This window comes from Trichechus manatus, unplaced genomic scaffold (genome assembly GCF_000243295.1).
Source record: "Trichechus manatus latirostris isolate Lorelei unplaced genomic scaffold, TriManLat1.0 scaffold00015, whole genome shotgun sequence".
Classification (NCBI taxonomy): Eukaryota; Metazoa; Chordata; class Mammalia; order Sirenia; family Trichechidae; genus Trichechus; species Trichechus manatus.
This window is the reverse complement of record NW_004443951.1, coordinates 1,534,099-1,548,846: the sequence shown is the minus strand read 5'-3', so window position 1 is coordinate 1,548,846 and position 14,748 is coordinate 1,534,099. Positions and strand designations below refer to the sequence as shown.

Genomic DNA, 14,748 nt, shown 5'->3' with positions numbered 1-14,748 from the left:
AACTATTCCATATTAATCACATAGCATTGTTCTAAAGTCAGTGCTAAATAGAGACCCTAAGATTACTCCATTACGAGCATCTTTTCTGATTTTTGAAGTGAGAATATCAATGTATAATTTATATCACTGCCATGTGTTCAAGAGCTGTTTGTTTCAAAATTATGAAAGTACACGATAGAAGGTAGTCATAATTATTTAAAAATTTTTTCTTCATTCTTTTCATATTACTCTTCCTTCAAACTAAATGCCACCTCCTCTAAGAAGCCATCTGTGGATTTTCTCTACTTTCTTCCTCTTATAACATCCATATGTATCCATGTCTTAATTTCCCTATTGGTCCCAACTCTCCAGGGGCTTTAGTCTATGTACGAATCACTCTCATAAATCCAACAGCACTTAGCATAGTGCCTTGCACATAATAAATGGTTTAAAAAAAAAAAATCACTGAATTCAATAAACATAAAACATCAAAAACACTTGATATATATAAAAAAGCACCTTCTGTAGGAGTCTGGAAAGTAAAGATTGTCCGTAAAGTATTAACCTATACAGGTCACCTTCGGCTTAGTAACTAAAAAAAGTTCTTTAGGAAAAAAGTCTGTTACCTCTCAGTACCTGTGCAGGGAACCACAAGAAAACTGTACTGGCCCTTGGTTATCACTGCAGCACACCAGGCCATCACCATTCCCATAGAAGCATGAATAAATGAGTGCAAGACCTGCTGAGGATGAACGATCTTCCCTATCAGAGCCAGTCTGGAGCAGGGAATGCAAGGCACAACTGCAAACAAAGCACATTACTGTGGCTTTATAATCTGCAGCATATGAAGTTAGAAAACCTAAACTATTCCCACTAATCCCTGCATAAATATTCCAAAGGGCAGGAAGAAACCAACAGTCAATGTAAAATGCAGAAAAGAAACAGTCTAAGTTAAAATGATTACAAAAAAGATTGAACACAAAGAGATACACTGAAAAACAAAAACAAAGAATCTAAAGAGATGAAACTTAAGGATAGCATGGTTAACATTTTCATTTCTTTTTAACTAAAATTTCCTGAAAGCTCAAGTAGTGCCTATCCTGGCACTTGCCTAAGTGCAATAAAAGAGTAAATAATAATAATAGAAGATAAAGTTCTTGCCCTCCAGCAAGTTATCTTTATTTCAGCACTTCATATTGTCAATATGTACTCCATCTGTGAAAAATAAACCACAAACTGAGTAAATACTGACAACAATGAATTCTAAAATAAATGCTTGTATAGGGATTTTTAATACTTCTCTGATAATCCAAAAAAGTTTTCTGGAAGTAAGTTGGGGGAGGTGAGCATGGGTGGGCTATTGTTGACCCTGAAAATAACACAGCATTCCCCAACCTATCTATACAGGCATTCCTCTTTCAACATATTCAGCGTAAAGAGACTGTGGGAGGTCGAAACATAAATGTGAAGGGAGAAGGCTTAGGTGCTGAACACTACGGTGAAGAGGCTGCTATCACCTCTCGCTTCCCACCAGAAATGCTCCCGAGGGCCTACAGACGGTGCTTCTTACTGCACCTGACTATACCAAACCTCCTCTCTTTACATGCTATGCCTTCTCCCCAGAACATCATTTTCCTTGTCCACTTAATACAACTCATCCTTCAAGACTTGGATTAAACATCATCTCCTATAGGAAGTTTCCCATGCTGGATAAGTATTGCTCCTATATACCCCCATAGATCCAGTGTAGTGTAACTGAATATGCTTGATGTTTACTGTCTGTCTCCCCATAATTGGGATCCTCTGGGGAGGGCAGAGACCACATCATTTATCCCTTATCCCCACACAATGCATGGCACATAGTAAATGCATAATACTTATTTAATAAAGGAATGAGCCAAAATAACTAGTCAGGCTTTAAGAATGACTAGCTGGGGAGCCCTAGTCTGGCATATCATACACAGAAGATGATCCAGGTACGTGGAACAGTGTGAAAGAACCTAAGCCAAGGAGTTCTGTATAGGGCTGGTATGAAAGAGACCCACCAGCCAGTAGTGAGAGATTAGGATATCAAAGGAAGAGAGTGTATATTATAATATCCAGAGTTAGGATTTGAAATTTTATACTATGTCTAGCAAGGATTACTGGAGCACGCAGATGAGGAGTGATGTTACAGTCAGAACAGAAGTGTCAGCAAAAAGTGTCTCAAGGAATCTGGAAAGGCAGGAATAACAAGGAGAGAAACTGAGAAAAATCAAAAGCCCTAGAATCTAGTAGCTGATTCTCCTAAGGTAAAACATATAATACTCTTAAGTGTTTTTGAAAATCACAGAATTACAGATTTTTCTTATTTGAAAGAGACCTTAGAAATCACCTGGTCTGATATCCTACTGTAAAAAGGAATTCTTCTTATATTATACCTGCTTAATAACTTTAACACAAGCTGTCAACTCTTCAAAGGGCTAAATATTTTTTAAAACAGAGAAACTAGCACTCAAATACATTCTAAGGTGGGTAACACATTCGAAGTATACGATTCTATGTACTTTTTTTTTTGACACAAAACACAGCCTCTGTAATATACACCCAAGTACAAAACACCCTAAAATATATTCAGATTTTTTGAGATGGTTAACATTAAAAACTTACCTGTATAAAACTCCACATTGAAAATATTTATTATCACTATTACCACTGACAGTAGCAGGAGGTAAAAGACTACATACGAACTATACAGATCACTAAAAGAATCTAAAACACAAGAGAGGTAAATTAGTAAAGTTTATTAAGTCATGTAGTCATGTTCAGTATACTACAATAGAAATGGGGTTTAAACCACAACTGTAATTATAATTTTAAAAAGTATCTTTTCTTCAAGAATTTAATCACACACTGTTGATAGGTCCAACAGGACATCAACTCAAGAACAAGTTTGAGTTATTTTGACCTGGCTCTGGGTACTTTAAAATTATACTAGAATTTCTTTTAGATGGCCAAGACGTTAATCTCAAAAAAAAATACTACCATATGCAAACACATTTCATCATGTGAAACAGAGCAGTACTGTATTTAGTAATAAACAAGCAAAATTTGTTTTTAAAATATAAACAATATTTTTCAGATCACATCTTAATAAATAAAATTAGCCCCTACAGCTTAGGTGAAAGTCACATTTTTGGAAATAGCATAATGCATAAATCATCCAAATGAGCTGAAATTTCTTTTAAGTCATGATATCCCTGTGAAATACTAATATATTCACACTTCAGAATAGTTCAACAATTAATTATTCCTTTTCAAAATCATGGCAAAGTTCAAGATTATATATATATATATGTCTCCTAAAAACACGAATAAGAGAAATAAAACAATAAGGGCACGTTTGCGAAGAAGTAACAATGAAACCAATTATTTCTAAAAGTGCAATTCACTGAACAAAATTAATGAAGTGTATTTCCTAAGAATCCACAATTAAATGACTCTACCCAAGCATTATAGAGTCAAAAAAATGAAATGATTCATGTGACTGGAGGTTAATAAAGAAAGAGCATAACTTCTCTGAAAACACTCTGCAAGGCAAAAGTTGAAGAGAATGTGTAACATTTGATGGGGAAAATGTTGTGAATCAAATCCAATCTGGAGAAAATGTGCTATTAGGATTAAAGAACCCATAGCCACGAAATAGCAAATAGTTTTTTATCCAAGTGTCAACTCTGAACAATTGGGAGTGGTTCCAGAATACAATATTGAATATTCTGAGGCTGTGGCTAGACAGCCACAATCAGTTAGTGATGCAGACTCGGGCAAGATGGCTACAGAAATACTCGCCATCCCTGCGCTGGTTTATGGCTTAATTTCATCTGACCTGTCGGACCCATCCAAGAAGTGATTTATATGTATCTATAAAAAACATAACATGACTTTAATTCTTTAGCAGCAACATCTACAAAGGCCACAAGGTTAAGATTCTACTCCTTGAAAATTGGCATTTTCTTCTGAAAAATTAAATTAAAAACACACTTCCCATTTTCCAAAGCATGAGAATTTTTTGTTGTTATTGTTGCTGAGAGGGAGGAAAAGAGATTTCAAGAGTATTTGTGCTTCTTAGCCTTAGACAAGACTTTAAAGACTTGAAAACCTATTCTGGCCACATTTACCTCTTTCTGTTTTTCAATTCTAGAGTGCAGCATGGTAGAAAAGCACAGGCTTTGAAGTCAGAGACCAATGTTCAAATCCTAGTTCAGTAACTATCTGTGTTTATCTGCACAGAATATTCAACCTATCTGAGCCTTAGTTTCTTCATTTATAAAACAGGGATACCGCTTTATTATACAGGGCTGTAGGAAGGATAAAAGGCAAAATACTTAAGGTGCTTAGCATGGTGCCTGGCACACAGAAGACAGACAATAATTGGTAACTATTATTATTATCATTATGAAACACAGTAGTTACATTTTAATGAATTTAGTAATTTTTTTGTCCCCAAGGATTTTGAGAAACACTTCTGCCTGCTTCAGTCTTTTTCTCTTCATCAACCCTTGTGTGTTAACATTATCTCCCTAGTCTTTAACTCTTTCCTCCTTTTCCCTCCTCATCTTTTTGCCTAATCAGCCACAATACGGAAGTGAAATATTCTTAATTTTAGACATATTTATTAAAGAGATGTATATCATATTTTCTACCCACAATTTTTAAATAGGTGACAGAGATAGTTCTCTTTCTTAAAAAGACAAATAATTTCAATAAAGCCGTCAAAAAGAAAAGACAAAAATTAAGTCAGGGTTTCATTTACGCGGTCTTCTAATGATCTTCTTGCTCCTGTGATCATACATGGCCTTTGCTAGGTTTGTTAATATTATAACAAAAAGGTAGTTCATGTTATGAAAGGGGATGCCTTAAAAATATCTCAAGTGAATGCTTTGGTGTGCCAATATAAGATTTATAAGTCATTTGAATCATATGCAATTTTTATCTTGACAAGTAGGTCCTATAAATTTGATTTTCCCAAATTAAGTATCACTTACCTGACAGCCACTGTATAGGATGAAATAAATCAATGCTGCTAAAGATTATAAATATTGTGGTACAAATGGGTAGAAGCAGCACTGACCAAACAATACTTGCAACTATCCTCCAGCCTAAAACCTACAATTAAAACAAAAACCCTCAATTACCAACTCAGTTAAATTATTTCAGTTATGCAAATCCTGAATTTGCAAACAGGGTGTATATTTAATCACTAATATTTAGACCCAGACCTTAGTGCAGGCAGCTATATATAAACACAAACGGTCAGTACTATTAATATTACATACCACTACCCAAACCAAAATACCCAAACTCGTTGCTGTCCCATCAATTCCAACTCATAGCAACACTACAGGACAGCGTGAACTGCCCCAGAGGATTTCCAAGGAGCGGTTGGTGGATTCCAACTGCAGACCTTTTTGTTAGCAGCCTGAGCTCTTAACCACTGCATCACCAGGGCTTTGCATACCACTACAAGATACTGTAATTACTGGTAAACAGATGAGTGCATTAAGCCAGAGTCAAGCGCTACATCAAACAGCACACTTTTGAGGCAGGATGGGATTATCTTACTTAGTTTTACAACTGCATTTCATAGTAACTTATACTTGTCTCTTTATCTTTGATAATTATAGTTACACTACTACTGAAAAGCTGCATAGATTTTATGGGAACTTTCTGTATATTGTGAAGACTCTGGGGAGTACAAATAGTTAATGTGCTCAGCTGCTAACGGACAGACTAGAAGTTTGAATCTACCCAGAGGCACCTGAAAGAAAAGGCCAGGTGATATACTTCCAAAAGGTCACAGCCATTGGAAATCCTATGGAGCACAGTCCTACTCTGACATACATGGGGTCACCATGAGTCAGAATCGATTCCATGACAATTTGTTTTTTTATATATTGTAATCGTGTTTACAATTATATATGCGCTCCTTATTGGACAGCTACTGCATCATATTCATTTCTGAATTCCCAGTGCTTACCAGATAAGAGGCACAAGATTCACTGTTGAATAAATACAAAGGGAGATACTAAAGGCTTTAAAGCATGAATGTGACAGTCATATTTGTGTTTGGGAAGGTAAAGCACTCTTGTGTTTGGACAGTGACTGTGAGGAAAGTGGATCAGAGGGGACAAGACCTAGACAGGCGACAAAGGAATTAAGAGGCAGTCAACCGTAAATATTCCAAGCCAAAGAATATATAGTTGATGTCTGAACGAGGGCAGTGGCAATGAGATAGAAAAAATGGAACAAATTCCAGCCACGTTTCTGAGGTAGAATCTACAGGACTTCTTGATTGATAACACAGGCGGTAAAGAATAGGTAAGACGTTTTTAGCTTGGGATACAGTGAAGATGACAGTGCTACGGGGGTAGAAGCACTGTCCTAAAAGGGATCTTCCTATTTGTCTCTGCCCTCCACAGACTGGATGCAGTACTGCTGATTAAACAACTTCAAGGAAGACCTCAGTCCCACAGCTTACACCTAACTTCTTACAAAGAATACCTGCCCTGCGTACCAGTCCCCAACCCTAGCCTCTGCTGAATGTGCCACCCTACATTCTCCTCCAATTCTGGACATTCCTTTCCACTTCTTACCCCAAGTCACCAACAAGTTATTTTGCACCTACGAAGTACACTGTCCTTGCATAAAACTCCTCCCTACTCCCTGCCCCACTTTCCATTCAGATCATTCCTCTCACTCTAACCAGCTTCCACTAAGGACACTCTTCCACCCAGTCCAGCTTCCTCATAGAAGAGAAAACTGGTGAACATTTCCTAACAATTCCCCCTCCACCCGGTAACCAGATTCCACCCAGGACTCCTCTCCCACCCCGTAACTAGCTACCACTCAAGACGTCCCACACGCACACCCTGCAACCAGCTTCCACTGAGAAGGCGCACCCCCTCCCAAAAAAACACCCTGTAATCAGCTTCCTCAGGTCGCTCCCTCCCCACGCGCTCTCCCCGTGGACCGGCCCCTCCCCCGCACAGCGCGCACGCGCGGTCAGCGTCGGCCCTTCCAGCCCGACCCTAACAGCGGCCGAGCACGTGCCACACTATGCGCTGGACTCACGCGCCACAGGATGTCCCGCGACCCGCCGGCACTAGGCCGACTCGCAGCCGTGGCCATGGAGATGGCGGCCCCTACTCTGAGGGGTGGTGGAGACAGTGCGCCCGCCCGCCACCGCAGTTCAAAGGGAGGTAGGCCCCAGGAGGGCCCCGATGGGGCTGCCTCAAACGCTGCCTGAGCGAAGCCCGGCCCAGGCCCCAACCCATCCCTCCGAGGCTTCTTCTGGACAGGCTCGGTGGGCCAGAACTGCGCTACAGATACGTCTTCCAGGGGGAGCTGTGACTCCAGGAACTGCCCTCTGGGGTTTAAAAGGTCCCTACGAAGCAGGGCCCTGCGAGGCGCCAGAAACAGGGGGCGACGCTGCATGCTGGGAACTGTAGTCTCGTCGGCCCTCTGAGAGCAAGTAGTAGGAGTAAGAGCGCTGCATTCTGGGACTTGGAGTTCCCACGGAGTTCCAAGGTACAGCATGCTGGGAGTCGAAGTCTTCCCAAGGCGCCTTGTGGCATGCTGGGAATTGTAGTCCTTTAAAAAGCCGATACTAACCACAGTATTACTTGATGGAACGAGCTCTAGTGATGGTACTGGTTAAGCGAACGACTGCTAACGAAAGATTGGCTGTTGGAGTCCACCAGCTTCTCTGCGGGAGAACGATGTGCCAGTCTGCTTTCACTCTGCTTCCCTGAAGATTACAGCCTAGCCTTGGAAACTCTGTGGGGCAGTTATACGCTGTCCTATAGGGTCACCGGAGCCGTGGTGGCGCAGTGGTTAAGTGTTCAGCTGCTAACCGAAAGATCGGTAGTTCAAATTCACCAGCTGCTCCTTAGAAACCCTATGGGGCAGTTCTATTGTGCCCTGTCGGGCCGCTAAGAGTTGGAACAGACTCAGCGACAATGGGTTTTTATAGGGTCACTATGAATTGGAATCCCCTGGACAGCAGTGGGTTTATTGCTTGATCGTAACCCTGCATTTAGAAAGTTTTGGCAGTATGATTTGCCCTCATTTTGCCCGATTTTATTTTATCAATCTCCTAAAAGTGAAACCAAAGGATGCTGTAGCCCTCTCCACCATAGGTACTCACTAATTTTACTGAAATTGAAAAATTTCCCACACTAGCAGTGCATTTGGTTTTCTTAAGACTTGATTTCTAGTTCCAGGTGGCTGCCACTTGCTAAGGGGAATATCTTGACCTTCCCTGAGCCTCCATTTCTTCATCTGTAAAATAAGGATAAAAACAAAGAATACCCCGGTGATGTGAGGATTTAATGAAAGGTAACATCCTGGTGATGTTGTGAAGATGTAATTAAAATGCTATACAAATATTGATTATCGTTTATTTTCTGTCAGTGGGGAAAAGGGCTTTTCACCAACCCGAGTCCCACTTAATGAAGTCTTCTCTGATTGCTTTAGGCCTCAGTAAGATCCATGGATGAATACTGATAATGTCTTTTAATACCAATTATACACCACAGTCAACGTTCAGTACTCTAGAAAGAATGAGACAGATTTAGTGATTTACTGACTCTGAAGAAACTCACAGTCTAGTGAGAGAATTTGATATCACAACATCATACTGCTCTATATTGTTTGCTAGTAAGTTTCCCAAGTTACTTTAAAGTTATATCATATTCTCTTTCAGAAACATGTTAATATTTATCATGCCTGAGACACTTAAGGGCACACCAGAGCTGTAAAGGTAAATCAAGTTTTTGCTATGAAGAAACCTATTTGATGGCAGAGAAAGATTATAAAGAAGCAGTCTAAGTAAGTGTCCAAATACACGCCTTAGGTTACTCAGAATCAGATCACCTTGTTTAGTTCCTGTGGTAAATACTACTAGTTGTCTTCCCCAGTATCTAGTCTCTTCTTTTTTAGTGATAGACCTCCCAATTTTTAACTGGACACATACTGCCTAGAATTAAGGCTACGTTTCTCACTCTACCTTGTAGCTAGGTGTGGCAGGTGACTAAGTTGAGGCCAATAAAATATTATCGAAGTATTGCATGGTAGCTTCCCAGAAACTCCCTTAAAAGAGAGCAAGCACGTGTTCCTTACCCCTTCTTACTCCCTTCACATCTGGCTGCCTGGAACTTGAATGTGTTGGCTGGAACGCTAACACTATATTGGACTACAAGGCAGAGGTTCACACCATAGGGAAAATGAAGTACTGAGCTTGAAGGAGCCTGGAGCAACCATAACAGTCCTGGGCTGTTTAAGCCGTTTCTGTTCTTCATAGTACTTACCACAGTATGAAATCATCTTGTGTAATTATTTGCTTACTTGCTTATTGTCTGTCTTCCTGCTAGTATACAGGCTTCGTAAGGGCAGGGGCTTTGGTTTGCTTATTGTTGTTTCCAAAGTGCCCACCACATTAGTAGGCAGTGAGTGAATGTTTGTTAAATGAACAAAGAATGAATGAATACAAGAAAGTGACTATCAGATACTGTCTATTCAGGACAACAAAATAATAGATATTTAAGTCAGAAAGGAATTTAATGTAGGGAATTTTTAACAATAGTGTTGAAAGGGCTGAAAGAGCATAAGGCAGAAAGAACAAGGCTGTAATAACAAAAGGGAGAAAGAAGTTGTTGCCCACATATGAGGAAGCTTCCACTCCCTCAGCATTAGAGCCTACGAACCTACACTCGATGCTGAGCTGCTGAGGGTGATGCCACTGCCCTTGCTGCCATCAGAATCACAGCATTGCTGTTGAACAGGAACCGAGGAGCCAGTACTCTTTGTAGCTGTTGAAACCACCACAAGTGCCCACAACTATTCACAGTTGCTCTCTGTGTTAATTATATAGTGCTGCTATAACAGAAATACCACAAGTGGGTGGCTTTAACAAACAAATTTATTTACTCAGAGTTAGATGGTGTCATGGATTGAACTGTGTCCCCCCAAAATATGCGTCAACTTGGCTAGGCCATGATTTCCAATATTGTGTGGTTGTCCTCCATTTTGTGATCTGATGTAATTTCCCTATGTGTTGTAAATCCTATTCGCAGCCTGTGGTTAATGAGGCAAGATTAGGTTATGTTATGTTAAAGAGAGTTAGGGTGGGATGCAACACCCTTACTCAGGTAACAGCCCTGAACTCAGGGGAGTTTCCCTGAGGCGTGGCCTGCATCGCCTTTTATCTTGCAAGAGATAAAAGGAGAGAGAAGCCAGCAGAGAGATAGGGACCTCACAGCACCAAGGAAGAATCCCTGGGAGCGTGTTCTTTGGACCCCAGGTCCCTGAGCTGAGAAGCTTCTAGACCAGGGTAAGAGTGATGACAAGGACCTTCCCCCAGAACTGACAGAACGCCTTCCCCTAGAGCTGGCACCCTGAATTTGGGTTTCTAGCCTCCTAAAATGTGAGAGAATAAACTTCTGTTTGTTAAAACCATCCACTTGTGGTATTTCTGTTATAGCAGCACTAGAAAACTAAGACAGATGGCTAGAAGTCTGAATTCAGAGTGCAGGCCATAGGGAAAGGCTTTCTCTTTGTGTCCACTCTGGAGGAAAGTCCTTGTCTCCTCTGAGCTTCTGTTCCTTGGCAATTTTCATGTGGCTTAGCATCTATCTTCCCCCATCTCTGCTTTTTCTGCTGCTTGCTTAATCTACTCTTTTATATCTCAAAAGAGATTGACTTAAGACACACCCTACACTAATACTGCCTCATTCACATAACAAAGAAAACCCTATTACCATGGGATCATAACCACAGATATAGTAGGGTTTTTGTGGGGCATATTTTTAGGGGGCACAATTCAATCCATAACACTCTCTGAGCCTTATCAGTAATAAAACTGACAGGATGCTATATTAAATAAATTTTGTTTGTAAATTATCTGGTACAGAGCAGACTTACAGTATATGATAAATATTAGTAGAAAGATTACAGGCTTTGGGGCCAGATAAACATGGGTGTGAACCTGCTCTGCCACTTAGTAGCTGTAGAGTCTTGAGAAAATCACTTTATCTTTCTATGCTTATATAAAAGGAAGATTAAAAACATCCCTATAGACAATGAAAGCATGCCAGAAAGACATGTGCACTAAATAGATGAAAACTATATCCTAATCCTTCAAAATAAACAAAGAAAATTATACAACATAAGAAAGAACAATAATATTAGTATTTATTGTTGTTGTTGTTAGATGCTGTTGAGTCAGTTCCAACTCATAGTGACCCTTATGTACAACAGAACAAAACACTGCTTGGGTCCTGTGCCATCCTCACAATCGTTGTTATGTTTGAGCCCATTGTTGCAGCCACTGGGTCAATCCATCTCATCGACGTTCTTCCTCTGTTTCGCTGACCCTCTACCAAGTATTTAAAAACTAAAAAACTAGGTGTTAGAATAGCACCCAAGGAATAAATAGAAATAAAAGGAGAGAATCACTATAGAAATGAAGATTGAACTAGAAGGAACTCAAGAGCAAAGAAACACAACAGGTAATGCCATAACAAAGGACAGACATTTTCTAATCAAAAAAGAATAAAGAAAAACAGGATTTAAAAAAAACTCACAAATAGAGAAGATAGGCAAAGAAGATCTAACATATGAATACTAAGAGTCTCTGAAGAACCTAGACTCCTTATTGTAAATCATCTATAACTCTCTCTCCCCATCATACAGATGTGGGAATTATTCTTTTTGTTTAAAATCACCCTAAAATTATAAAATGAGCCATCATTTTCCTAAAGTTTTCATTTCAAAACCTTCACTTGTCATATAGACCTGGGCATTTTATACCCTGAAAAACATTAGGAAGTAGTGGTAGCCACCCCCCAACCCCCAAACCAAAAAAAAACACCTTTCTCCCTAGGTTGGTATATGAAGCAGGAGTTCCAAGTTTCAAATTCAATCTTTCCAAGAGACAAGGCTGCTGACTGTTGATAAAATGTGATTAGCCATTTCCAAAGGCAAAAATAAAAGACATTTATTTTGAAAGTAAGCTCCTTGGACATCTAGAGTCTCTTGTGCAACAGTATTTTGATAAGTCAAGCAAAAAATAAATTCAAAACACACAGATGATATTTCCCAGAGGGACACAGAGAATGTGCCCAGGACAAACCTGAATCATTACTTCTGCCAAACTCCAAGCCTTGGGGAAGAATTCAAAAGGTTCAGCAAATTAAAAAAAAAAAAAGCTCAAGTTCCTCCTCCTTCCTTTGACGCCTCCTCTCTGGAGCCAGGCTGCATTCACTGTTGGCTGCTCGGTGGCGCTGGCCTCTGCTGCCTGCTTCTTAAGGGCCAGATGGCAAAGTAAAGAGTAAAGAGGAGAGAGGATAATCCTTGAGAGAAAACCCACACAGTACAAGCAAAGTGTGTAATCTAGGCTTCAGAAATGGCTTTGTATCCGTTTTAAACACTGTCTAGGAGTTGTTCAGGTCCCAGGATGGTGCAAATGGTTTGCTCTTGGCTACAGACCCACCCAGCAGTGCTGCAGAAGAAAGGCCTGGCAATCTGCTTCTGTAAAGATTACAACCAGGTAAACGCCATGGAGCGGTTCTACTGTGTAACACATGGGGTTGCTTTGAGTTGGAATCCACTTGATGGCAATGGTTTTTTTTTTTTTTCTTAAGAGTTGTTTACAAAAGTTGATTTAACTCTCTGCCTGTGACACAGAGACGGTAAAATGAAATCTATGGGTGAAGATGAAGCTACATGATGCCTCCTTGTCTCCAAGTATGTGAAGAAGAGACAGCATCAAAGGCTGCCCTGGAAGGCAATAGGTGAAGGCTTTGGAGTCAGACAAATGCAGATTTGAATTCTAGGTCCTTTCTTAATAGTAGGTTAGCTTAGGCGAGTAACTCAACCTGTAGGTGCATCAGTTTCCTCAACTGTGAAAAGGCAAATAATAGTATGCATTCTTCCTTACCCTCATCCTTCTCCCCTTTTCCCTTCCTTCCTTCCCTCCCACCATCCACAGTTCCAGCCAATGAATTATGAGCAGAAGTAACGTGTCACTTACAGATGGAAGATTTAATTGCCAATGTGAGACCCTCCAGAGCTCTGTTCTACTCTTGGCACAGTGACTGTCAATATTTGAGGTGGTGGCTGCTCCATCACCTGACTCCTAGAGTGACTGCGATGAACAGTCTCCCTGCCAACCTGTGATGGTTTTGTAACACGAGTGAGAAACAAAGCTTTGTTGTTTTAAGCTATTTTGGAGTTATTACTGTAGAATAACCTGGTCTATCTTGTATATTACAAATGAGTCAATAAATGCTTGAAAAGTTCTTGGAAGACTTTATGTACTGTATTTGTTTATTAATTCACTCTACCAGCATTTACTAAGCAATGAGCGTGAGCCAGTCACTGCTAGGCCCTGTGGGGGATACTTAGGGGCACAGTCCCTGCTGTCAGGACCTTCCTGTCCAGTGTACAAGGCCCCACTTTCCTAAACTATACTCTCAACCAATGCATCTGGTACAACTAGTGTCTGATTTTTAGTTTACAAGTTCTTGGAAAAAGGACGAATACAGGAAGTGCAGGTCTAAGAAACGAAAACTGATCTGTTTACAGACCCTTCATCCTCTCACCAACAGGTACTGTTTTTCCTGCCTCCATGCCTCTGCTTAAGCTGGTCTCTGCATCTTCAAATCCCATGTCTTCCATGAAACCTTTTTTGTCCCACACTAATCCTTCCCTCTTCTAAAAATCCTATAAATCTACCATTCATTGATACATCCTACCTATTTGGTGCTCACCACCAGTTATATCAGTGTCTCCCTAATCACTTCAGTTGTCTGAAGTATGTTCCCTAGAAGATCCCTGCGGTGGATTAATTACTTTTGTGTGTGGCCTTTCTAGCCATGGTCTTGTAACTCCCACCCAGGTAGTTGTGTGGTACGGTAATTGTGGACTACCAGGGAGGTTGGTCAGTTTTGCCTTAAACAGCCAATTCCAGAACAGAGAGGAGAGAAGCCAACTACCACCAAGGAAGGAAAGACCCAGCAACAGACACCCAGCAGCAGGAGCCGGTGCAGTGGGCTTCTCGGCCCGTGGAGAGAGTAAGCTGAGTGCTTTTGGGCAGAGACTGAGGGCCAGAGAGAGGCATGCCTGTGAGCACAGCTGGAGAGAGGCTGTCCTGATGAAAGACCTGTATCCTGAGTGTTCCTGAGCCTGACTGTAACTATTACTTCCCTTATAATAAACCCCATAATTGTGCGTATGGTCTTTGGTTCTGTGTGGCCATTGCAATGAACTATCGAACCCAGTAGAGAGTGCTGTGGGATGGATGATTGGTGTCAGAATTGGTAAAGATGACAGAGAGAGGAGGCATATCTGACCCCCACCTAATAGGAATCATCCTTGGGCTGTTGATTGTGGTTCTCCTTCGTCCTTGTGGGGAAGGAGGAGGTCAGATACCTCCCCCAAGCCCTTTTTACAATGCCTTAGAAGATTCTTATGGGAATAATATTCCCTGTGTTATTCCATGTTGATAACATTTTGTCTGTGGCCTTTACACCTGAAAGTCAGTTTGGCTGGGTATAAAATCCTTAGCTCACATGTTCTTTCCTTGGGTATCTTAGGTACATTACACTGTAGTCTTCTGACATAAAAAGCTGTTCTAAAAAAGTCTGATGATAATCTGATTTTCTTTCCTTTATAATCTGTCTTTTAGCCTAGATGCCCCAAATATTTTTCTTTATCTTTAAAATCCCCTGA

The 14,748-nt window shown here is 40.5% G+C and overlaps 1 protein-coding gene across 2 annotated transcripts in view; it reads right to left on the bottom strand.

Moving 5' to 3' along the window:
* The window catches only part of NDC1 (NDC1 transmembrane nucleoporin), a 56,951-nt gene extending 49,150 nt beyond the window's left edge, over window positions 1-7,801 (bottom strand). The window contains exons 1-4 of one of the 2 annotated variants that reach the window (XM_004371715.2): window positions 7,090-7,801; window positions 5,004-5,124; window positions 2,629-2,730; window positions 606-780 (exon numbers count right to left, since the gene is read on the bottom strand). In XM_004371715.2, coding sequence (XP_004371772.2) covers window positions 606-780; window positions 2,629-2,730; window positions 5,004-5,124; window positions 7,090-7,554 — 863 coding nt within the window. In that variant the 5' untranslated portion in view covers window positions 7,555-7,801. The remainder of the gene's footprint in view (window positions 1-605; window positions 781-2,628; window positions 2,731-5,003; window positions 5,125-7,089) is intronic. The other variant, XM_023727054.1, reaches the window with a different exon arrangement.
* Window positions 7,802-14,748: the final 6,947 nt, after the last annotated feature.